The sequence below is a fragment of the Gracilinanus agilis genome, chromosome X, assembly GCF_016433145.1.
Source record: "Gracilinanus agilis isolate LMUSP501 chromosome X, AgileGrace, whole genome shotgun sequence".
Taxonomy (NCBI): Eukaryota; Metazoa; Chordata; class Mammalia; order Didelphimorphia; family Didelphidae; genus Gracilinanus; species Gracilinanus agilis.
The window spans coordinates 54,981,710-55,007,354 of NC_058136.1; the positions used below are offsets into that span (position 1 = coordinate 54,981,710).

Here is a 25,645-nt window from a genome sequence, read left to right on the forward strand (position 1 = left end):
TGTTAAGCATATACCTGAAGCAGATCAAAGACAGGAGGAAAAGACTTATCTACACAAAAATCTTTGTAGAAGTCCTTTTGTGGCAGCATATACAAGGTAGCAAAGTGAGCATATGCTGATCAGGTAAGGGCCACACAAAATCTGGTCTGGGGATGGAATGGAAGATTAATGTGCCATAAGAAAAAATGAGAGGCAATGTGGTATATCAAATAGAGGATCAACCACGGAGTCAGGAAGACCTGGATTCGAGTTTTGTCCCCACCTCCCACCTCCCCCATCTCTGAGAAACCACATATGGAGAACTTCTTTCCTTCCCAGTTCACCACATCTATGGGTTGAGACAAAGTCCAAGAAATACAATGGGTTTAGGGAAACTTGTAAAGACTTATCAATAGGTGAAGGCACTAAATGACCACAATAACAAAGAAAAACAGCATCGACAGAAAGACATCAGAACTCTGGTCAATTATGACTCAGAGGAATGGCAAGGTAAAAACACAGAATGAGACCTATACAGCCAGATATGGCCAGCGAAGACTTAGTTTTTCTGAACTGTAATTCTTTGTTACCATGGAGAGGTCTATTTAGGGGAGTCATGGGAAACACAATTTTTTTTCGTGATTTCTCTGGCTGCATTAAAAAAACACCCCTCAACATATACTAAACTTTTCCGGACTCTGTTACTTAAGACAAGGATCTTGATGAGGCCATCAGTCAAAGGAACTCCTACCATCAGTGCATCTCATTCTAAAGAATTTAATCAAGTCCTAGGGAGTTGCCTCGGGCACACAGAAGGGTTAATCATATTTTCCAGGATCAAGCAATTACTGAGTGTCTATGGTAGGATTTGAGGTGAGGCATTCTTGGTGGTGATACATGCTACATATGGTTCAAGGTAACTCTTAAACATACATGAGTTGTGACAGAGGTGACTGCTCACATTTTCACAGCACTGCATAATTTATTTTTATAATTCAATTTGTTTTGAAGAAAACACAACAGTAACCTAAATTTCAACTGTTTTCATAGCTTCCTTTCTTTTTTGGTAACCTGTAACTTCCTCTTTAACATTAGATATGAATTCTGTGTGTGAGGTCAACATAGAAAGCAATAAGTCAAGAACTTCTGTCTCTAGCCTAGTTTCCAAGAAGTGATCGAACCTTCTTGCCTTCATAGAATCTGACTGCACTCACCTGGTCAGTGACAATTTTCTCTCCACTGGTCGCACTTGCCAAATCTAGGGAAGGCTGTGTATCCTTGGACTGGCATTCAGAAGATGTACTGGGAGACAAGGCACTTCCAGATGCAAAATTCTCTCTAGATGCTACAAGAGACAGCATTAGGGAGAAAATGCTCACATCATTACCATTAACCATCCCAGAACCAACATTAAAACTGCTGGTTTCCTCGACTTAATATGACATGGCCTTCAGTGTTCATGCCAACTGTTACACCAGCCTATATATCTTGCTAGACACTTCACAGATCTTAAAGTATACTTGCCTTCTAGCTCTGATGGCTTCAGGGCCTCCAACTCTGTTTCATTTTTCTTTTTCCGGGGTGGAGGAGCAGGCCGAGCAGGAGGGGGTGGTCTAGGTGGAGGGAGATGGGCTGGTGGGGGAGGTCGAGCTGGGACGGGTTTCTTGGTGCTCGCCACGATATCAGGCTCAACAGGAATATGCCTTGGAGGTTTGACAGGAGCCATTTCTTCTGCTGCAGCTACATCTTTGGGAGGGAAGAAGTCCGTTGATACCTGTTCTAAAACATTGGTCTGTTTTACTTCTTCAGTTCTGGTTGCTGCTTCTTCTGTTTCCATTACATTTTGCTCATCAGTTGAACTGATTTCTGTTACCTGAGTGATTTCACTCACTTGCTTTTCAGCAGGACCTTCATAAGGGCAAGAACATTTGCTAAACTCAGGTTTGGTTTCCTTAAATGCCTTCTGCTTTTCTCTTTTTTTAACATCTTGTGACACCTGTTCGGTGGCTAAGAGTCCAGGGATATTGCTCAGAAGATCTGTATTTGTGGTTGGTTCTGGATCAGAATGTTTTTTCCCTTTAGAATCCAAAGGTTCATCTTCAAGCTGCTGGACCTTCTGGCTCTCCTCAATAATACTGTCAATAATCTAAAGAAAGAGAAAAGTTGAGATTTTGATGAAGGCACTCATTGAACTTCAAAGCCATCTCAGATTGTCCCTGTGGTAATAAAAGAATCCAATAAACCCTAGAAATTAATGTTCAGGTGAGAATTTGAGCTAAACCTGACCTTTTAGTTCATTTGCGTATTCATGCCATATTAGTCGAAATAACTTTAGTGATTTACTAGTCCAGTTAGCAGGTGCCCCAACACCTACTGGAACCTTACTAGCAGTAAAATCTGTTATTTGTATAATGTTTTAATGTTTAAAAAACACTCTGCTCACAACCATCCTAACAACAGTATAGAAGATAGTACAAGCACTATCTCCAATTTATGGATGAGTAAACTAAAGCATAGACAGGTGCAGGATTAGCATTGAGATGACACAATGGAAAGAGAGATAGACCTATTGTAAGGGAAGTTGAAGTTCAAACCCTGGCTCTGTTATTTACTACCTGTGTGACCTTGGCCTAGTGAATTCCTGGCCTTCATATCTTCTAAGGTCCCATCCAGCTCTGGAGTCTATTGTCCTAAGATTTTATCCAGTATTAATAATATTATCCAGTATTAATAATAATTAGCAAGCAATGATAATGGCACTTTAAGGTTTGCAGAGTGAGAGAGGACCATTTGATCCTAACTACAATCCTGGAAGGTAAGTGCTATTACCACCCCCAATTTACAGATGAGGAAACTGAGGCAAACAGCAGCCATTCGGTGACTTGCTCAAGGACACACAGCTAATAAGTGTCTGAGATTGGATTTGAACTTAAGTCTCCCTGACTACAGGCCCAGTTCTCTATCTATTGCTATACCACCTAGCTGCCAGTATAAAAGAATTTGAGGTTTCTGGCTCCGTACACCTGCTCATGTCCCTAAGGAGAAGATAGGAAACTCGGGAAGGTACCAGAATAGAAATGAGGCCAAAAGATGCCAAGCTCCAAGTAGCTCTCTTCTTCTATAGGGAGGCCAAAGTCAGATGTGGTCAGCAATGCTTCTCAGATAATAGTAAAAGCTAAGGGCCAAGGGAGCCTGGAGCCTATGCCAAGACTGGAAGAACAGAAGCAGTAGATCACAAGTGAGATAAGATTTATGATAATCCAAGTCCAGCTGGAATCTTGTCCACTCAACTCTCTACTATTCCATGGACAAGGGCACAGAATCCAAGGCTCCATATATACTCCAACCATGATGACAATGTGCCCCTGGAACCTGAATGAACAGCCAAATCAAGAATTCCTTCATTATGACATTCCCCCTTCTTCAACCACTCATCCCTACCAAACAATAATCCCTGCCATCTATCCCTCATCCTACTCCTGGCCCATAGGGATTTGCTGGAACAAATCACTGAACCCAAGACAAATTCCTAATAACTTCCACAAGGGACATTGGTACTCTCAGTGCTATTCTTCAATTCCATTAGTCCTCCCTTGGGAAGAGGCTTCTAGCAAATGCACAACTACATTTCCAAGTCTTCTCCACTTTCTCCAAATCAAGGTCTGAAGCTTACCCCGACATCCCTCTAAGCAGATAATCTTGCCTCCTAACTTTACTGACTCCTACATGTAGGACTCAGAGGCCATCATTTAACTGATGAGGTCTAGGGAGGTGATGTGATGACATTAAGTCTGAGTTCTCTCTCCTGTTATACATCCTCACATTTCTCTCTCGATCTATCCTGTCTCCCCTTTTTATCTGTCCCCTTTCCCACAGTTTCTGATTCAAGAATGCCCACTGCTTCCCAACCAGTAATACAAATTGTTTCTGAAAGTAGCAAGATCTGGTCATTGTTGGGAAACTTGGTCCAGATACCATTCTACCTTTCTTTGTTAGTTCCCTACATGTCTCCCAAACTGGTCTTTTCCCAAATTTATCTTTGTGCTGAATCTAATGCTCTATGTAACTGCCTTCTTTTACTAGGAGTTAAGTAGGAGGGAATTTTATAAGAACTGAAACAATTCCCAAACACAACTGGGGCAGAACACCAGACATACAATGGGTTGCTGAGCCTTCATTTCTAGGACATTACCCTGACCTGGTTCTCCTACCTATGTGCTTGATCTGTACCTTTTCCTGCCCACAAAGTTTGAGCCTTACCATTCTCTCTCTGAGAGCTTCTACTTGCTCACAGTGTTAGCTGTTAGCTTTTAAATCTCTGTCTCAAGTTCAGGAGAGCGCCAGTCAAGTTCGATTTTTCAATTGCTTTACAGGACATTCCATTTTGAACTAAACACATTCAAATGGAATTCATCATCTCCCCCACCACCCACCCCATCCCACACACACCACAAACAACAGGTTTCTCTTACTCAATTCTCTCATTTCTGTTTGCCAAGCACAAACTAGGCATCTAATAACGTTCAATTCAATCTCCAAGTCCTCTGACTCAGAAATGTGGGGTTAGCTTTGACGCCTCTTCTCTGACAACTCTACTCAATCACCAACTCTATTGCGATTGCCTCTAACAAACACCTTGCTTTCGATTCCTATCATTAGCCCTTGAGTGGAGGCCCTCATCACCTCCTGCCTGTCTTATGATGAGAGCTTCTTAAGGAAATTCCAGTCCTCCCTGTACATCACAGATAAGACTGGTTGATTGTTAGGGTCCCTCACAGCTCTGGGACTGAACAATGACTATTATACCCTGATGACTCAGTAGGATTAATCTGCTTCAAAGACTGCTTTCATCACATCATTTCCAAGACTTATCACTGGCTCCCCAATGCCTACTGTTTCAAGTACAGCACCCTCATCCTGACATTCGAAGCCCTCCAGAGTTTTTCTCACTATCCATTATCACAAACCCAATACTGTATGCTCATTCCTACTTCCAAGCCCAGGCTCATGCTCCTCTATCTCCTCTAATTAAATCCAATTAAACCTTTAAAGCCCAACTCTGGTCATCCCTCTATGAAGTCTGCCTTATTCCAGCTCACCCAGAACTCTCCCTACTCTAAATTCCTACAGTCATTTCTAATCCTATAATGTGTCCTCTAATTTTCAAAATATATTTCTAATTAGTTTTCTGATCATGATCATGCCTCTAAGAGATGCTAGCAGAACAAATGCAGATGACACTCTTGAGTCTATCACCTCTAGGAGCTTGTCCCTTCTCTTATTCCTTAACACCCAGCTCACATTCAGTCTCTAATTACTGGCTCTTTTCCTACTGCCTACAGATGTTCTTAGGCCTATTCCATTCTTCAAAGATCCTTTATTTATCATCATCTTGTATAATTATCCAATATTTCTCCTTTATTTCACCTCTGAACTCCAAAAAGGAACTGGCTTCTTTCACTTCACAAACACTTACTTCTCAACCATTTGCTATTGAGCTTCTAATCCTACCACTCGCCCCACCCTTCTTGAATAAGCTCTCCTCTCACACCTCTCTCTTCACTGGCCTCACGTTTGTTTCCCCATTCTTCCCAGTCTCCTTGATTGGGTCATTAGCTATGTCCTGACTGTCAATCATGAATGTCATCCAAGGTTCTATCCTGGGTCTTCTTATCTCTATTCCCTTATACCTACCTCCTTCTCAAGTCATCTCATCAACTCCAATAGAATCAACTACATCTATGTGGCTGACTGCCAGATCTACATATCCAACCCTAATCTCTCTCTCTCAAGCTCCAATTCTTCCTCATCAACAGCCTGCTAGATATCCACTGAGATATATGTACCACAAGCATCTCAAACTCAATGTGTCTATGACAAAACACATTCTCTTCCACCAAAAACCTATCCTTCCTCCCAACTCTGCTTCTTCTGCTGAAGGTACCACCAATGTTCCAGACTTGAAGTCATCCTCAACTTTTCACTCTCCTAATTTAATCCCCATACACAAATCTTATCAATTCTATTTTCACATCTCTCCCAGCTAGTCTCTTCTCTCCATTCACCTGGCCATAATCCTAGTTCAAACCCTTATCACCTTTCACCTGAACTATTTACAAGAGCCTCCTAAAGGAACTGCTTACATACAGTCTGTTTTCATCTCCAATCTAGTCTTCTTGCACTTGCCAAAATAATTTTTGAAAACCACTGCTCTGACTATATCATTCCCCTTAGCCAAAAATCTTCAGTGGCTCCACTGACCCTAGTATCTTCTGTTTTCCCTACATTTTAATGTCTAGAAGGATTTGGGAGACTGGACTTCCCACTATATGGCCCTAGTCAAACCTTTTATGGAGATGGGGTCAAAGCAGTAGGACTCATCAAATAATCACTAACTAGTCAGGAGGGTTATGGCACAGTGGCTATCCACTCTATTATAGTGCTGGGCCTGGAATCAGGAAGGCTTGAGTTCAAATCCAGCCTCATACATTTACTAGCTGTGTGACCCTGGGCTTGTTTGCCTCAGTTTTCTCAACTGTAAATTGAACTGGAAAAGGAAATGGCAAACCAATCCAGTATCTTTGCCAAGATAATCCCAAATGGGTCCACAAGGGTAGAACATGACTGAAACAATTCAACAAAAACAAAAAGCCAAAAGGGGCTGAGCTCTAGACTTACATATCCAACTGACCAGAGATAGAACCCTTTATAACTTCTCCCTGAGAGGAACCAAAGGTGAAGTCTAGGTTCCTGAATGATGGTCTGGGCACTACATTGCTCTAACTTCGACCCCTAACTTAGGAATCCTCTTCTTGGGGTAGATGGGTTGCATTGCCAAAGCTGACACCAGTCTTGTTGATTGTTTACCTACATCTAACACCCTCTTGAGCTCCCTTCATGGAATGAACTAAAGCAAATCTCAGGCAAGGAGTTGGGTAAGACAACCACCTATTTCCCTCATTTTCCCCTTTGGACTCTAGCACCTAGCATTTCAACATCTACCTTTGAATACCTAGGACCTCTAATAGACCTTTAACCCTAGTTTCTAAAGCATTGGCACCTCCCCACCAATTATCTCCTCTTTTCACAATGGTTTTTTTATATTAAAAAATAAAACAAAATAAAATGTTTAGGAGCTTCTTTCTTAAGGACTAAAACACTAGTTTAGCTTGAAAATTGTTCCAAGTCTCAAAGAGAACATGAAGGCCTTCAGCACACTGCATAGATTCTCTATGCATCCTCTTACTTCTAAGGTAAAATATAAATTACTAACTTCTCTCTCTGGTCTACCCTTCCATACCCATCTCCCACTGCTAGTGCTTTACATGTGTATCATTCCAGGTCGACCCTTCTGTTCCTCAAAGGCAGCTTTTCATCCGCCTCCCTAAGGTTTAGCCAAACAACTGTCTTCTTTTCTTGGAATAATCCTTCTTCACTTCCCTCTCTTAAGAGCCTTAGTTTTCTTCAAAATTCAGATCAAATGCTAACTGTTGTGGGGCTTAAGAGCTTTCTAGATCCCTAGTTGTTCATGTTCTCTCCATCTTCAAATTATATCATATTTATTTTTTCATTTAAAAGAAAAGATGTTGGATGGCAGAGTGAATAGAACTCTGGGTTTAGAGTCAAAAAAAACCCAAGTTCAAGCCCTATTTCAAGATTTACTTGCTGTGTGATCCTAGGCAAGTTTTTAGTCTCTGCCTCAATTTCCTCATCTATAAAATGGGGGTAACACCTGTAAAATGTAAATGTAATATCAATAGTATTAATAATTAATAATAGTATTATTTTTCATAAAGTTTATTAATAATCACTTGAAATAGAAAAAAATTAAAAAGGATAGAAGTATAAAGCCTAATTTTCTAACCTAACTGACCATATGTGTGGATTCTCTCAGCCAGGGTCCAACCAGGCCACCTCCTAGGGAATAGAGAGCAGGCATGTCTTGCCCCACACCTTTATCCTTTCTCTTGAACAAGTTCCAGGTCATGTTCTTAGGATGTTTCACCTGTGACCTCTGTTTGGAGCACATGAAATCCAGCCGTGCAGGAAGGTGGGGATGAGCTGGGGGGAAGGGGAATGGATTCTATCTACACACACCAGCGCCTACTTTAAGGGTTGTTGTGAGAATTAAATGGGATATGTGTGAAATGTTTTAAAAACCTTAAAGCTCTATATAAATGTTGGTTACTACTACTACTGTTATTAGTATAACTATTAACGATGGCTCCCTCCTCCTGAAAATGTAGAGACTTCATTTTTGTCTTTGTACCCCCAGAACCTAATTCAATGCCTTGCAAATGGGAAGCATGAAATATTTGTTGAATGAACAAATAAACATCAGGCTCTTATATATATTCATAGACTAATAGCATCTTAAAATTTGGAATTTATTAATAGTCATAAAGTCTGACCCTTCACTCAAGTGATTTTTTCATTTAAAGAGAGGCTGCTTTGGTTTTAAGCAGTGGGGTTGAATAATTTTTTCTGAAAAATTTTAGCACATGTATCATATCTACACACATATGTTATATGACATAAACACATATAAAAATCTATATGAATGTCGTGTCGTGTACAAATGTGCTATCATGTGTACACAGCAGATGTGTGTATGTATAAATACACATGTATGTGCACATATAGGTACATGTCCTATATGTGTGTACATATATACATGATTATACATTTGATCGCAATAAGAGTGCAAACACAAGGAAGACAAAGCTCATGCCTGACCAATACCTACTGTTTGTCTCCCACGAGTCAATTATGGCATCTTTGGCATATGGCATCAAGGGAGCCTTCCTACAGTCAAGATTTCAAGCTTGCTCTCCACTGGGTTTCTACCCCTAGAGAAGCCAGGTCTTTGGTTTTCTCAAATATGAAGAGGGAAGGTAAGGGTTATTAAAAAAAACCCGTCAGTCTTTGTAAAATCTCGTTTCATTTTGATTATTCAAATAGTTTTCTTTTTTTTTAAAACCCTTACCTTCCGTCCTGGAGTCAATACTGTGTATTGGCTCCAGGGCAGAAGAGTGGTAAGGGTGGACAATGGGGGTCAAGTGACTTGCCCAGGGTCACCCAGCTGGGAAGTGTCTGAGGCCAGATTTGAACCCAGGACCTCCCGTCTCTGGGCCTGGCTCTCAATCCACTGAGCTACCCAGCTGTCCCCAAAGACTGGCACTTTTAAAGTTGAAAGTGTGAAATCCCTATTAGATTGTTTGTCATCTCAGGGAAGGGGAAGGGATAGATAGAGGTAAGAGGGAGGGAGAGAATTTGGAACTCAAAACATTTTTTAAAATGAATGTTAAAAATTGTTTTTACATGTAATTGGGGAAAAATAAAATATTACTTTTTAAAAATAAAATTAAAGTTTAACTATCCTTCATAAAATTTAACTGACCTTCTTGGAATCGTCTTGTTTCAATTCTTGAATAGAGGACTCATTTCCAGCCTTATGTTTGGCACTATCTGTTTCCTAGAAAAACAAACCAAAAAACCAACAAAATAACAAACCTGAATGAGACTCCCATCTTTAAAAAAAGAAAATCTAGATAAAGCAGGCACAAATCTGCTGAAATCTGGTATCCTTATTCCTAAAAGCCAAGATTTTTAAAAACTTGAGAAGCCAACACATTAACATTTTTCTGGGGTTTTTTTGTTTTTTATTTTTTTTTCTCTGTTTTTTTTTAAAGTAATCTTTAACTCAAGTATGCAATTCAGGAAGTGGAGATGTGTATCTGTGTGAATGGATTTCTGTTTGGGAGGAGAATAAAAGACTCAAAGCAAAAACCCTGACATTACCGCTATTTTATACTATTTTACATTCATAAATTTATGGCAACATTAATGCAAAGTCTAACCCTAAAGTAGACTTCAAATTCTGAGATGCAATATGCAAGCTTTATCTGGGGTTTGGGAGCAGTTTCCACTCACCACTCTGATTGATCTAGGAGCTAAGCTTATCAGTGCAGGGAATCCCATCATCAAGGCAGATCATTTCCTATCCAGGCTATCCCATCCCATGGGGATTCATAGCCTTGACTTTTCATAAATTCTCCACACAGAATCTACCTGATGCCAACCCAACATAGTACAAAGTAATTCTAGTAAAAAAGGAAATACCGCATTCTCGTTAGAATTCTGACTAAGGTTGTTTAACATTTGTTGGACATGAAATTATGGAGACAGACAAAATAAGCAATTTTAGGTGCCAGGCACTATGATAGGTTCTGGGGTGACAAACAGAAGCAAGCAAGACAGTCCTTGCCCTAATGGAGCTTATCTCATGGGGGAAGACATATTAAGGGGACCTGGAAAGGGGGAGGGATAAGAGTCCATGGCATTCCTTAGGGGAGAATCTAAGATTGCCATAAGGAGAAGGTAGAGAAGATGGCCTGAGGGGATGGCAGCTCAGCTTGTTAAATAGATGGGAAATACAATCCTCTAACCATCCATTGGTTAGCTCTTGCTGTTGATTTTGCCTTTTCCAATTGCACATGTCTTTGAGAAGATCTTACAGCACTCCTTCCTCTCAAGTCATACTTGGTAATATACTGAAACTACTTATATTCACAATATGGCTTTCCAATAGCCTTTAGATACTTTATACCTTTGATTCTTTTGATACTCTAGTGTTTAATGGATCTTTTGCAGAAGGGAGTGGTTTGAGACTTTATAGAGGGTTATTCTACCAAATACAATCCAGGCTGACTGTGTCCTGGCCAATCCCAAGGGCAGCTCATTTTTTCTCTTCAAATAAGTGAATATTTGTAAAGTACTTTGCAAACCTTAAAACACTATAGAAATGCTAGCAATTATTAAACATGATAAGTCATTTTCCATTTTTAGTAAAGAGGAAAAAACAGCTTTTAATGCTTCTGCTATGATTGTTAATACTAGTACAAATTTGGGTAAAACAAGAAAAATATAAGTTTACTTTAGCAATACAATTAATTACTTCTGTCATGACATCTGGCTATTTACAAAAAATACCCAAAATGTATTTGCCCCAAAAGAGAGCAAAACTAGGAACAATAGGTGGCAGTTGTAGCAAGGTAGATTTTGCAGAAAAACAGGCACACTTCCTAGCAATTTTACAGCTACCCCAAAGTGAGAAGGACTACCTTGGGAGGTAAGAGATTACCCCTCGATGAAGGTCTTCAAGAAAAGGCTGGATAAATACACCAAGAATCTCTTACCTGTTCTCCCTATATTCAGTCTCTCCCCTTTCTAATCCATTCTATACAATGATGTCAGATGAATCTTCCTTTTAGCAAATCACTCAAAGAACTTCAATGGTTCCCTATTATCTATAGGATAAAGCTTTAATACTCAGGCTAGCATTCAAGATCTATGTGATCTGACATTCCCTTCCAAACTTACTTCCTAGAACCCTCTCCCCCAAAACATCAGTTAACTATTCTTGTCCCTTTTTAAAAAATCTCATGTTCTCTCCCTCAACCAAGAGTTCTCTCTTTTCCTCCTCAATCCAAATTTTGCCCATTCTTCAAACCCCACTTCCTCCCTCAGGTCCTCCCTGGTCATTCCAGGTAACAACTTCTAAAGCACCTGTTACTTTGACCACATAGCAGAAATGCAACTTTCTGTTCTGCTACCCGCCATGTTTCTCTCCATGAGAACATTCTGAAGCCATAGCTCAGTTAATTGTAGACCCAACAGCCCATCTCTAGAAATGCAAACCCGCAAACATAGTTGGTGGTCCAAATGTGGTGGTGATCAATTAGATTCAAAATACTGAAAATATACAATAAGGGGAAGTTCCATTAGTCCTCTTCCATGCATTGAGAATAACCTCTTTTGTATTAAAAATTAGAAACCAAAGGGAAATAAGTCATGAAAATTCAAAAAATATTTGTATTCTTTATATAAGAGAGGCAATGTGATGGAGAGACAGATCAAACATTTATTAAGGCCTTACTATGAAGCAAGCATTGTGCTAAGTGCTTGGAATACAAAGATGAGCTAGACTAGTTCCTGCCCTCAAAAAGCTTTACATTTTTGCACAAACAAACCAATGCAACTAAAATTAGAAGGGAAACAACAAACTGGGGGAAATTATAACAAAACTCTCTAAAAAAGGTCTAATTTCCAAAATATATAAGGAACTAAGTCAAACTTACAAAAAATCAAGCCATTCCCTAATTGACAAATGGTCAAGGGGGGGCAGCTGAGTAGCTCAGTGGATTCAGAGCCAGGCCTAGAGATGGAGGTCCTAGGTTCAAATCTGGCCTCAGAAACTTCCCAGCTGTGTGACCCTGAGCAAGTCACCTGACCCCATTGCCTACCCTTACCGCTCTTCTGCCTTAGAGCCAATACACAGTATTGACTTCAAGACGAAGGTATGGGTTTAAAAAACAACAACAATAACAACAAATGGTCAAGGGATATGAATAGGCAGTGTTCAGATAAAGAAATCAAAACTATCAAAAATCACATGAAAAAGTGTTCTAAATCCCTCCTAATTAGAGAAATGCAAATCAAAACAACTCTGAGGTATCACCTCACACCTAGCAGACTGGTCAATATGAGAGTAAAGGAAAATAATAAATGTTGGAGGAGATGTGGCAAAATCGGGACACTAATGCATTGTTGGTGGAGTGATGAACTGATCCAACCATTTTGGAAGGTTGGATACACATACACACACACCCCACTACTGGGGTTTGTACCCCAAATAGATAATGAAAAATGTTTGTATAAAAATATTTATGACCGTGCTTTTTGTGGTGGCAAAAAAATGGAAAACGAGGGAGTGTCCATCAATTGGGGAATGGCTAAACCAATTGTGGTATATGATGGTGATGGAATATTATTGTGCTGTAAGGAATGATGAACTGTTTGATTTCTATGAGAACTGGAAAGACCTCCATGAACTGATGTGGAGTGAAATGAGCAGAACCAGGAGAACATTGTACATGGTAACTGAAACATCATGGCACGATCAAATGTAATAAACTTTGCTACTAACAGCAATGCAACGATCCAGGACAATTCCGAGGGACTTATGAGAAAGAATGCTGCACACGTTAAAAGAAAGAACTGTGGGAGTAGAAACGCAGAAGAAAAAAATATGATTTATCACTTAGTTCTATGGATATATGATTGGGGGTTCTGGTTTTAAAAGACTGCTCTATTGCAAAAATGAATAATATGGAAATAGGTAATGAGTGACAATACATGTATAACCCAGTGGAATTGCTTGTCAGCTCTGGGAGTAGGGAGGGAGAAAACAGGAATCATGTAACCATGGAAAAATATTCTAAAAAATAAACAACAATAACAAAAAGCTTTATATTCTAATGGCTAACTAGCCAGCCTTGAAGCCAGGAAGCCCTGGGTTCTGCACATACTATTAGCAAATCACTTAAATGCTCAATCCTTTGGGCAGCTCTTGATGGCTTCAAGTTGTAAAGTCCATTCCTGGTAGGGGACGTTGCCTCACTCAGGAGTTCTCTATACCAAGGAAGTGGCAGGTCCAATCTTTATTCCTATTCCATATTAGCATATAATATTTCCATTCAGACATATTTAGAGTACCAATTTATATATCCAGTAATAAATATTTTCTTAGGAGAGGCAGCTTAGTATAGTGGAGAAAGGGCTGGCTGTGGAATAAAGAAGACCTGAATTCAAGTCCTACTTTGAAAATCTACCAAATGTGTGACCATATGCAAGTTGCTTTGAATTTTCAGTATTCTAAGAGTTACTTTCAAGTTGCCAATTTGCATTGGTGAAAGAAGTTTCTAAGAGCTCCTTACTGATGAAACCATAGTTCCAGAACAAAAAAAAGAACAAGTAACATAATATTATATTAGTTGACAGTTATACAATGCTTTAATGTGCTTAATTCACAATGTTGTGAGGTAACAAGTGACATACTGAGGACTACAGGGCATTTTAACATGGTTAGAGAATAAAGAATGACTTAGAGGAAGCAGAAAGTAAAGGATGCCTGTACAAACACTGAACAAAATATATAAAAACACATGTATAGTTCACAAAGCACTACTTACCTTTAAGGTAGGAAACCCAGTCTTTGTTGGGGACCTGTTGATAAAACAAAAGGAAAAAGATGTAAGTAGGCAGCAAAAACTCTTTCTAATAAAGCTCCTACAGATTGCTACTCTAAAATTCAAAATGGAATTTTCAACATGTAACATTGGTTTTTGGAAGGCAGCTTGGTATAAAAGAATACTCTGTTTAATAAACCATATGCCAGATTCTGTAGATCTCCAGTGAAGAGGATGCCATCACCTCTTGTGAAAGTCTATTTCATCTGAGGACAACTCCATTGGGTAGAAAAGTTTGCTTTATATCAAGTCACAATCTGCTTCTCTTCAACTTCTACTTTTCAAGGCACTTTTCAAAGCCACAAAGAATAGGTTGAATCCGTCTGCCACAGAATAGCCTTTTTTTTTTTTAAATAACCCTCACCTTCCGTCTTGGAGTCAATACTGTGTATTGGCTCCAAGGCAGAAGAGTGGTAAGGGTAGGCAATGGGGGTCAAGGGACTTGCCCAGGGTCACCCAGCTGGGAAGTGTCTGAGGCCAGATTTGAACCCAGGACCTCCCATCTCTAGGCCTGGCTCTCAATCCACTGAGCTACCCAGCTGCTCCCTACAGGATAGCCTTTTAAATAACTGAAGATAGCTCTCGTTCCCATGTAAGACTTCATTTACTTAAGCCAATCCTCACGTGGGTGCGATCTCAGTGTTCCCCATTATCCTCTAGCTTACCAAAATCTTTCTCAAACAGGATGCCCAGCAATACTGCAGTTGTGGTTTGACCAGGGCAGAGAACAGTACTCTCATCACCCTACTCTGAAATATTAGGACTAAGATTGTATTTGCTTCCTGAGCTACCACAATCTACTGTTGATACAAATAAAGCTTACTATTGGCTAAAAGTCCCAGATCGTTTTTTCAGATAAGTTATCTTGCCATATACCTCCTCCATCTTCTATTGGTAAAGTTGATTTTCTGAACTCAAGCATAATACTTCACATTTATCCCTACTGAATTTCATGTTGTTATATCTAGCTGAACATTCTAGTTGGTTGAGATTCTTTCTAAACCCCGATTCTCATGCACTGTGTTAGCTCTCCCTCCCGGCTTTGTGTCATCTATGGACACAAGCATGCCATCTAAGTCTTTATCTTAAGTTACTAATAAAAACATCTGACAAAACAGGGCCATATAAAGGCTGTTAGGGGCCATCCACTAGAGACCTCCTTGCAAACAGTTGTTAGCCCATTAATGACTACACGTGGGTTCCTGTCACTAAAGCAAATCGCTGGGCATTCTGTGCCTTAGTGGAGAGGCTTTAAAGAATTGTAATGGCTGAAAAACTCATCACCCTGTGACCAACTCAGTGATGAGCCTCTCCCAAATTACCTTTGCTGATTCTAGCATCACAAGCCTATGGGCCATCACCAGGTCTACATAAGATTAAGATATTTATGTAGGGTCCTAAAGTTTAGAAACCTGCTTTACAGTTTTTAATCTTTTCAGCAATTATCATCCTTATCTTACAGATGAGGACACTGAGCTTCAAAGAGTAACTTATCCATGGATACGCAGGTAAGTAAGTATCAGAATCAGGCCTTGAATCTACTTCTCCTGACTCTTGTTCATTGGACTATGAAATATAACTACCTTTCCGTTCTTCTACTTTTAGTACCTGCTGATGTAACTTATGATTTACTTCCAATGAGAAGTTCATTATATCTCAAGGTTAATCTACAGCTGAAGATTTTTTAAACTTCAGCAGTTTATTAAACTGCCCACTAAGGCATGAGTTCATCACCTCATCTTTGTCATATTATGGACTCCTTTGGAAATCTGAAAAAATCTATGGACTTCTACTCTGAACAATGTTTTTAAAAGCATAAAATAAAATGTGTAAGATTACAAAGAAAATCAATTAACAGTGTTCAAAAAATATATTTTTTAAACCTCCTGAACCCTGGCTTAAGAACCCTTTACTAAGATGTAGAAATTGTTAACTGTGTTAAGAAGTATCCACATTGAAGAAATCATAATTTAGGACAATTTCCAAAAATGAAGCAACTTTTCTATGAAGTAAATATGTGGGGTTCCCTAAGGATATTATCAGTTTAAGTTATAGAAATATACACATTTCTTATAAATCTCAAACTGTCTCCTATGTACACACTTGACCAAAAAAAGTTTGCATTCCAGAAATGAGCACCAGTTCAAGTGATTCCATAAAAACAAAAAGATCCCTGCCTATGGAACCCTAAAGTTCTAAGGTACAAAATTCCAGGTTAGAAGGAACTTCTGAAATCGTCTAATCCAATCCTCTTGTTTTTACAAGAAAGAGAGGCCCTGAGAAGGGTGTAAGCCAGAGGTCGCTAGTTTTCACGCTGGCCCTGAAAAGGCTACATCTCCACAGAGCTGGTTGTGACACCTGAACATGGTGGCTGCTTCTCAACCACTTGTGTGAGGTATGCACACCTGTGATTTCATCAGTACAGAGAGCTCTGATGGTAGATGGAGTAATGATTCTTGGAGATGATTTGCCCAAGGTGGGTGGGCTAGTCAGGAAGTATCAGAGGTTTGATTTGAACCCAGGTCATTCTGACTAAGAGACTCCTCTTGTACTATGTACATCTAAGGTAAACAGATGGCCTAACTTTCTAAGGAATCAGTCCCAGGGCCTCAGTTCTCTGGCAGTGGGTCCTCAGCTTGGAACCTGGGCTCACTTTTCTGAAGGGTACAGTTAGCTTGAGATAGGCCCCCTTCAAACTTGCTTGGTGGTTCTCTATTCACAGTCAACACTAAGTCTTGTACTTAGACTTTACACCTAGAATATAGGAGGTAGTCTTACTAGAAATTACTTAAAAGTGCATTTTGCCTTGCCCTTCATGTGTATCCAACTAAAAAAACCATTGAGTAAAGGCTTACAAAAACACAGAGCACAATGCTAGGGGAAAGATCTGAAAATGAATCAGACAGGATCCCTGATCTCAAAGAGCTAGGAATTCATGTTTTATTAGACCATTGCAGTGAAAAGAAATAACAGTACTTAATAGTATCGCTTAGTTTGAATACTGGTGGGATCCCAGCTGAAGGTAAGAAGGGCCTAAGGTACTACCTTATTTGACCTAGGCCACGCTTAAGTTCTGTTCCTTGGGGAAAAGAGGAACAAATAGCCACAAGGACTCTCCTTCAGTGTCTGTGCGGCCCAGAAAGTTCTCTGACAACATAAGTCCAAAAGTCTCTTTAAGCCTGGACAGAGTTCACGTTTCAAGCCTTTTCTGTGAGCTCTCAGTAACTGTTAGGGATTTCCTCTTCAAGATGGATGCTGTCTCATCCCAACCTTCCCTATCTAGTGTTAACTTTTCTAGAATATGGAATCATATGACTATGTTCTGGGCTCCTAGATGCAAAGCAAATTCAGTGAGACACCAAGTTGGGCATTTTAACATTGGGTCCATGTCATAATCACTTTGACTATAAACCACAAATTTTCTTAAAAATGACATTTTTTTAAAGAGGGGATAATTAAGTTCTCCTTTGATCCATCAAAAAATATTAGTTTCTAGTCAAAAATGCATGTGTGTGTGTGGAAGACATGACTTAAAAAGCAACCAAAAGAATTCCATATGTGCCAAGAGAACCAAAGAACAAAAAGAATGCCAACTTAATGAGACTGGTGCTAGGTACATTATCTTTCCATAAGTTAGCAGTCTTTTTTGATAATCACCTTGAAATGATGACTTATATAATGGTCTGTTCCTGAAGCTAGCTAGCTAGGATTGGAACCAGGAGGAAGTCAAAGTATTTGACTGGTTCCAAGAAGATCAAGCAGATTAAGATTCTATACCTTTGAACTCATCTTTTGGTAAATCCCAGTAACATAGCCCTTACCAGCACTGCCAGGGAAGAAAGTGTTTCACACAAACACACACTTTCTAGATGACTACAACTTACATCTTTTAAGCATTCAAACTTTTTCTATTTTAACTCATTTTAATTCAATCCATCCAAAATATATTACATAGATCCCTGCCTTATTAAGGCAGGGTATAACTGAACACAATTTAACCTTTTCTCAGTGACACATAGTCATTAAATTAAACTATTACATTAAATTGAAACATCAATTATTCTCAAACAGTGCCTTCGGCAGTTAGTAAGCTATGAGGTGTTCTTAAGTTTTCCATAGTAAATGGGCCCAGAAAACCATCTTTTGAATTTGTCTCCTCTTTTGTTTTTGGACTATCAGTTATTCCTCCTTGCTGTTACAAATGGAGCCTCTGAAAGATGACAGATTTTAATTTACTGCTTTCAGTCTTTTCTGGGATGGAAAACCAAATAACCAAAATAGAGTAGAGTTGTGTCTCAATTATAATTTCATCATATCTAAGTGAAGGTCTGAAGGCCTCCAAAAACATGGACTTAAAGAACAGTGCCTGGCATAGTAGGTACTATATAAATGCTTATTCCATTCCTTCTCCTTGTTCTTAAAGGGCTATGCAATTTCCATTTTGGTTGCTCTGAGGCCTTTTTCCTTATTGCCCAAGTCTTGAACTTATAGTGAATAGGTGGACAAGCCATTTCTTGCTGTGTTTTTTCAACTTTAAGATGGAGAGAATGCATTCATAGAGTTTGGAGCTGGAAAGAATTTTAAAGTTCATCTGATTTAACTGCTCCTCTCACCTCTATTACTGATTTTTAAAAAAGACTCAGAAATTTGTAATGTGCCCGTGGTCACAGAGCTACGATTTGAAGCCAGCTCTTCAGACTCTTTCCTCTTGAGAAGTGGCATAATATGACAGAGCAATAACTAAACCTGGAATCACGGAGGCCTGTCAAAGTCTCTGTTTCTGCAGCTATAAAATGGGGATAGCACCACTCACTTCACAGAATTGCTTTGAGGATCAAATGAGACAATATCTAGAAATCATTTGGTAACCCTAACACTCTAGAATTGAGTGCTATTAGCAGAACTGGTTCCGATTGTTAGGGTACAGAAGGGCAAGTCTCACACAGAACAGAAAATAAAGGGCCCTGGTAGTGTCAAGTGGCCTGGCTTCTGGTCTTTTTTCTCTCACTGTTTAAGACAAGTTCTGGAATTGCCTATTTGTAGCACATGGAGAGGCAGCTGATGCAGTAGAAAGATCATTCAACCACTTGTATGACTCTAGACTTTTCTTGGGTCTCTGTCTCCTCTCCAATAAAATAAGAAGAGGGAAGAACACCTCCATGGCCTCTGAAGCCCCTTCAAGCTCTCTGAACCTATAATCCAATGACCAGATGGACTCCATGGTGCGTTTGAACTCTAAAGGTATATGATTTTCATTGAAAACTATAAAGTTAATTCCTAGAACTTCAATTAGCTTGAGTGAAGAGAAGCCAAGATCAAAGTTAATTATTTGGTGTTATATACTCCCAATTCCTACTCCCCTAACACCCAAAGTTGCAGAAGTGGCCAGAGCCAGGAACAGGGAATAAAAGGGAGAGGGAGAGGTGGAAAATGAAAGAACTGGTCCATACCCAAGGCTCTTTGTAGTTTTAGAACTTAACCTTGGTAGCTGTGGCTAATACCTGGAATGGCTTAGTCTTGATATTTTTTTTTTATTAATTATCTTATCTCAAGAAGCAGGAAAGCTCATGAGAAAGAATTCTCTCACTACAAGGGGTAGGGAGCCTAAAGGAATGGTGAACCGCTGGGTGTAGGTCAGAGTCAATCAAACAATAATCATTTATTAAATGCCTACTATGTGCCAGGCACTATGCTTGGTTCTAAGGATACAAAGGCAAAAGGAAACCAATCTCGTCCTCAAGGAACTTACATTTTAATGGGGGAGACAAAATGGATAAAAGGTACATATAAATAACATATTCAAAATAAATGGTTATGGGAAAGGGAGGATACCAGCAAAAGTCTCAAGGATCAGGAAAAATTTTATGTAAAAAGTATCATCTGAGCAGAATCTTGAGGAAAACCAGGAAATTCCAGGAGGAGCAGTACAAGGAGGTCATTGCTGCTTGCATAAAGGTACACGGATGAGAGATGGATTGTTGTGGCTGAGGCATAGAATTTATGGAGAGGAATAAAGTGTAATAAGATGGAGAAAGTAGGAAGGGGCCAGGTTACAAACAGCTATAAATGCATGGCAATTTATAGTTCATCTGAGAGGCAACAGGGAGCCACTGTAGTTTCTTGGGCGGTGGTTGGTCACAATCAGATCTGTCCTTTACAAAAATAATTTTGGCAGCTGTGTAGAGGAAGGATTGGTGAGAGAAAAGATCTAAAGCAGGAAGGCTTGAACTAGGGCCATTTATGGCTCCCTCAGAGGGGGTTGCTCCCTTCCCCCTCTCCACCTGTGCCTGAGAACATTTCTTATATGACATGTCCCTCTGCCCAACAGCCCAATGGGAGTGCTTCCTCCCTTCCCTGTCTGGAGTAAGGGTTGGAGGGCTCACATGCGGCATGAGGATTCCAGTTTGGGCACTCATTCTCTAAAGTCTCTAAAAGGTTTGCAGTCACTGGCCTAGGCCATTGGATTTGGAGAGGCAGGCCAGAGGCAAGTTCATTGACTAACTATTTTCAGAAGGCTATGCCTAAGAAGAGGAGGGAATGTGTGAAAGCAACATTATGCAGAAAGAAGATTGGATCCCTGAGGTGAATAAGACTGAAGATTCATGATAACAGTGAAGTTGTAATCCAGCGTGATTAGGATTGTGGTGCCCAAGGAAGAGAATAGGAGAAAGATCACCAATCCTGTTTTGTATATGTGGAAATCTAGATAGAAATGTCTGGTAGGCAGCTGATGATTCAGGATTAGAGCTCAAGAGAAAGATTAGAGCTGGATGTATAGATCATTAGCATAGAGATTGTAATTGAATGGAAGGCCACAAATGAGACCACCAAAAGAAAGTGTAGAGAGAGAAGAGAATAGGGCCCTAGGGCAGAGGGCACAACACCAACTGTACACAGTGAAGTCCCTGTCAGCCAAATACAGAAGTATGTTCTTCAAAGATCACATTGGGCATATGGTGGGTCAATGATATTATAATAGGGAAGGTAAACAAAAGCAGGACATCTTGCTTAGCATCTGGGTAAGGAAAGAACTCCATGGAGATTGGAAGAGGGAGGAATATATTCCGGTAAATATAAAGCCTTTGATTTCAAGAAGGGGAAGGATTTTAGCTCTGTTGCTTTGCTAGCTGCTAAGTGGAGCTACAATATTTTGATAAACCAAGTTCCAGTTATATTCTGGACCCTAGTGTCATAATGTAACTACGGGTCACACACAGATCATTTCATTCCTTTCAATTTGGGTTATCCTACATGAAGTATGGTTATATACAAACTGGGAAGGCAAGTGTGGAGTCAAAATTAGAAAGGTATTCTACTTTTATATATAAAAAGTTATGTGAGAAAATCCAATGAAAAAGGTCCGACCTATAGCAAATTAAGATTCCATCTTCTTATAGGCTAAAAGATCAGTACATTTTCCTGGACAAATGCCCAAATCTTTGTTCTAATCCCTTTCACCCCAGTTGAGCCTATGTTTCTATTAAATAAGCACTGCAATTAATTCTCGTGATGCCTAAAAGTATGGGATACTCTATTTGAAGAAAATGCCATATATAAAAGTTTAAAACTATGAAAATTTTATAAAGAATGTTTGGATGGGGGGCAGCTGGGTAGCTCAGTGGATTGAGAGCCAGGCCTAGAGACAGGACGTCCTAGGTTCAAATCCGGCCTCAGACACTTCCCAGCTGGGTGACCCTGGGCAAGTCACTTGACCCCCATGGCCCACCCTTACCACTCTTCCACCTAGGAGCCAATACACAGAAGTTAAGGGTTTAAAATAAAAAAAGAAGAATGTTTGGATGTAAAAGGTTAAATATGTTCTTACAAACAGAAGTCACTCCTAGTGCATTTAAAATAAAATTTTACAAAAATTTTCCTTTATCTCCCTTTTCAAAACAAAACAAGTATATATTACTTTAAGCAAAATATTGTGAGTATCCTTGATTCCTTTATGGTAAAGATAGCTCTAGACTGACTCACTAAACTCCCAGAATTCTCCATTTCTATGGCAGCAGAACCATGAAGCTCCTACCACAACCATCAAGTCTCTACATGTAAAGCCAGTTTTTGGTGCTGCTTCAAGAGAAAAATCTGCATTCAAAATAAATCTTGGTCTACTTTGGGATTTAATCCCCCATTTCTGTTGCATCTACAGGCAATAAGCATTTCTATATGCAAGGTCTGATTATACAAAGCTGACAAAGAAAAGACAGTCCCTATCCTCAAGGAGCTGCCATTTACACAAATATGATTATCACCAGCACTTCCCCAGTAAGAGCAGTGACCAACCATTTGGTCTGCTAACACCATAACAATTGCTGCTCTCCAGAGAGGCCATTTTGTCCCCCAACAGTGTTCTGCACGGGCTGTCACACACACTTGAAATGAGTTCTCTCAGTTCCCTTTGGGGCTCAGCTTATGTGCTCTTTGTTCATCCTTACCTAAGGTGTTTTTTGTTTTTCCAGTTCTAAATCCCATAGAGCTTCTTTTTTTAAAAAGTATTTCTTTGTTACATTAAAGTTCCCCAGTATTTCCCTCTCTCCTCTCCCTGCACTAGGGAAGGCATTGTTTAATAAATCAAAAAAAGCATGTATAAAAACTGTCATGCATGTTTCTATTTATCAGTTCTTTCTCTGGAAGTGGACATTCATAGTTATTCTTCAAATAGTGCTGCTGAATGTCATGTTCTCTTGGTTCTGCTTGTTTCACACTTTATAATTTCATGTAGGTCTTTCCATGGTTTTTTTTAAATTCCCCAATTGATAGTCACCCCCCCCCCAATTTCCAGTTCTTTTCCACCATAAAGAGCTGCAAGGAATACTTTAGAACACATATATATTAGAACCTAGAGAATATTTAGAGCATATAGGTTCTTTTCCTTTTTCCCTCATCAGCTTGGGAAACAGACCTAATAGTGATATTGATGGGTCAAAAAGTATACACAGTTTTAGAATTCTTTGGGCATAATTCAAGATTGCTCTCCAAAACGGTTGGATCAGTTTACAGTAGCACAGTGTTATTAGTATTTTAACCAAGCTTGTTAATGCAATTTCTACTACCCATTACAAAAATAATGATTTTGCATCAATTTTTCTAGATCCTTGTATCTCCCCCAGTAAAATGTATGTTCCTAAAGGGCAGGATTTTCCCCATAGTTAAGAAATGGTTGAATTGTATTGTTTGAAATCAGAAATCTTGTGTTACTTTAAATTCCTCTGAAAGTATTCCTGACATATAGGTATAAAGCGAGGGTATAAGACTTTGACCTCTCTCATTGAATGTTGCTGAACAATATTTCCTCTGACTTCTTTCATCATAGGATGATAGATTTAGAGTTGAAAGGGACCTTTGGGGCCATATAGTTCAATATTTTCAATTTACCGAGAAAGAAACTGAGATTGAAGGAGACAAAACAACTTGCCCAAGGTTACATAGGCATCAAAGGCAGGAAAGGAACAAGCAGTTATTAACTGCCTATAATGTGCCAGGCTACTACTACTACACTAAGCACTTTATAAATATTATCACATTAGATTCTAACAACTCTGGGAGGTAGACGCTATTATTATCTCCATTTTACATTTGAGAAAACTGAGGTAGAAAGAGTAAGGGCATGTCCAGGGTCACACAGCTAGTGTCTGAGGCCTGAACTGAACTCGGATCTTCCTGACTCCAGGCTCTGAGCTCTATCCACTGTTATCAAAGGAACATGTATTAAGGGCTTTACCAGTTACTGGAGTTATAAAGAAAGGTCAAAATAATTCCTGCCTTCAAGTTTACATTTTAATAGTAGAGATAATACTTAAACAAATAGGTATAAGCAAGATCAAACAAGAGTAGGTAGAAGATAATCTCAGAGGATAGATCTCCAGAAGGGATTGGGAGAGAAAAACTTCCACCAGGTGGGGCTTCAGTTAAGTCTTAAAGGAAAAAAAAAAGATTCTAAGTCAGAATTAGGGAGGGCAAGCATTCTGGGTGTGAGACAGCCAGCACAAAGACCCAGACATGGGAGATGGTGTTGTGTTCAAGAAGGCCAATATGATTAAAGTATGTGTAGAAGACAGCAAAATGTAAAAAAAATAAAAACTGGAAAGGTAAGAAGGTCAGGTTGTTCTCTTCTATGGAAAGCTCTAAACTTGAAAAAAATCACTTTGGCATCCATGTGGAGACACTTGAGATAGAGAAATCAATTAGGAGGCTATGGCCATAGGCCAGGTGAGAAGCAACTGGGTGAGGATGGAAAAGGACACATGAGGGACATGATGAAGGCAAAAAGGCATGAAGTGAAAGACAGTGAGAGGTCCAGCATGGCCCTGAGATTGTGAGCCTGGGAGACTGGGAGGATGGTGCTGCCCTTGACAGTGATGGCAAAGTTTCCAAGGGGGAAAAGGCAGAAGAATTCAGTTTTTTTTACATGTTGAGTTTACGATATCTATGAGATATTGGGAATGTAGACACTAAACAATAACTCTAGTCCAACTATCAATAATATGGAATTAGGTCTTAATCAGTGATAAATGTAAAACCCAGTGAAATTCTGCATCGGCTAAGGGGGAGTCAGGGGCATTTGGGGGATAGAGAAAGAATATGAAACATGTAACTATGGGAAAATATTCAAAATAAAAATTTAAATAGTAAAAACAAAAATCTATAAAAAAGATATCTATGAGATATCAAGTTCAGAATGTCTATTAGGCAATTGGAGATATGAGGCTGGAGGTCTGAAGAAAGGTTAAGGTTATTAAATAAATCTAAGAGTCGGCTTCAGAGAGATGATAATAATCATAGAAGCTAACGGGGATACCAAATCAGAAAGCGTAGATCCAAAAAAAAAGGAAGAAGGTCCAGGACAGAAGTAGTTAAATGGTGGAGTTGGGATTCCCCAAACCTTTAAATGTCCACCTTTGCACTGAAGTAACCAAATATTAACATATACATTGACTTGGTTTGGAGGATTTAAGTTCTTTAAAGAATTTCTCTCTCCTTATCCTCTACAACAGATGATGAGGTATAAGCTACAATTATCTCTGGGACAGTCTTTCTTCTTATGCTTATCTAAACACTATGAAAGGAGACGATAAAGTGTCCCATGGTCTAATGTTTCTTGCAGTCTTTGGATTCATGATAAAAATAGCTCCTTTATTGGGTACCCTCCGGAGAATCTGTGAGTCATCCTTCCACTTAGTGGCAAGTTACTTATCTCCTCTAGATTCATTTATAAAAAAAATGTCAATATTGATAAGGCTGAATTTCCTCAGTAGTCATTGGACAACAAAAATAAAGTTAATGTTTAAAGCTGGCCTAAAAACTGGGATTCTTAGGATTAACTGCCTCTCTTCCTGTCACATTGCTACTATTACTGTGGACACAGAAGGCAGACACACTAAGGGTGTTTTACACTTTCAGGAAAATGTCCAGGACAGCCATGTCTTCATTCCTCCCCAGGCTCCATACCTGACGCTCTGGACCTCACCTAGCCACCTCACCCTGGAAAGTTCACTCTCTTCTAGCTCAAGACTTCTCCTACCAGCATCTACTTTCTATATCCCCTTTATCCACCATGCCTTCAGGTGGGT

General features: G+C 39.4%; 1 protein-coding gene across 1 annotated transcript in view; it reads right to left on the minus strand.

Annotated features, from left to right (window-relative positions):
• WDR44 (WD repeat domain 44) overlaps positions 1 to 19,290 on the minus strand; it is a 58,014-nt gene extending 38,724 nt beyond the window's left edge. Inside the window, exons 1-4 of the mRNA XM_044682839.1 lie at positions 19,225 to 19,290; positions 9,380 to 9,454; positions 1,504 to 2,125; positions 1,194 to 1,324 (exon numbers count right to left, since the gene is read on the minus strand). Of these exons, the coding sequence (XP_044538774.1) occupies positions 1,194 to 1,324; positions 1,504 to 2,125; positions 9,380 to 9,454; positions 19,225 to 19,290 (894 nt within the window). The remainder of the gene's footprint in view (positions 1 to 1,193; positions 1,325 to 1,503; positions 2,126 to 9,379; positions 9,455 to 19,224) is intronic.
• Positions 19,291 to 25,645: the final 6,355 nt, after the last annotated feature.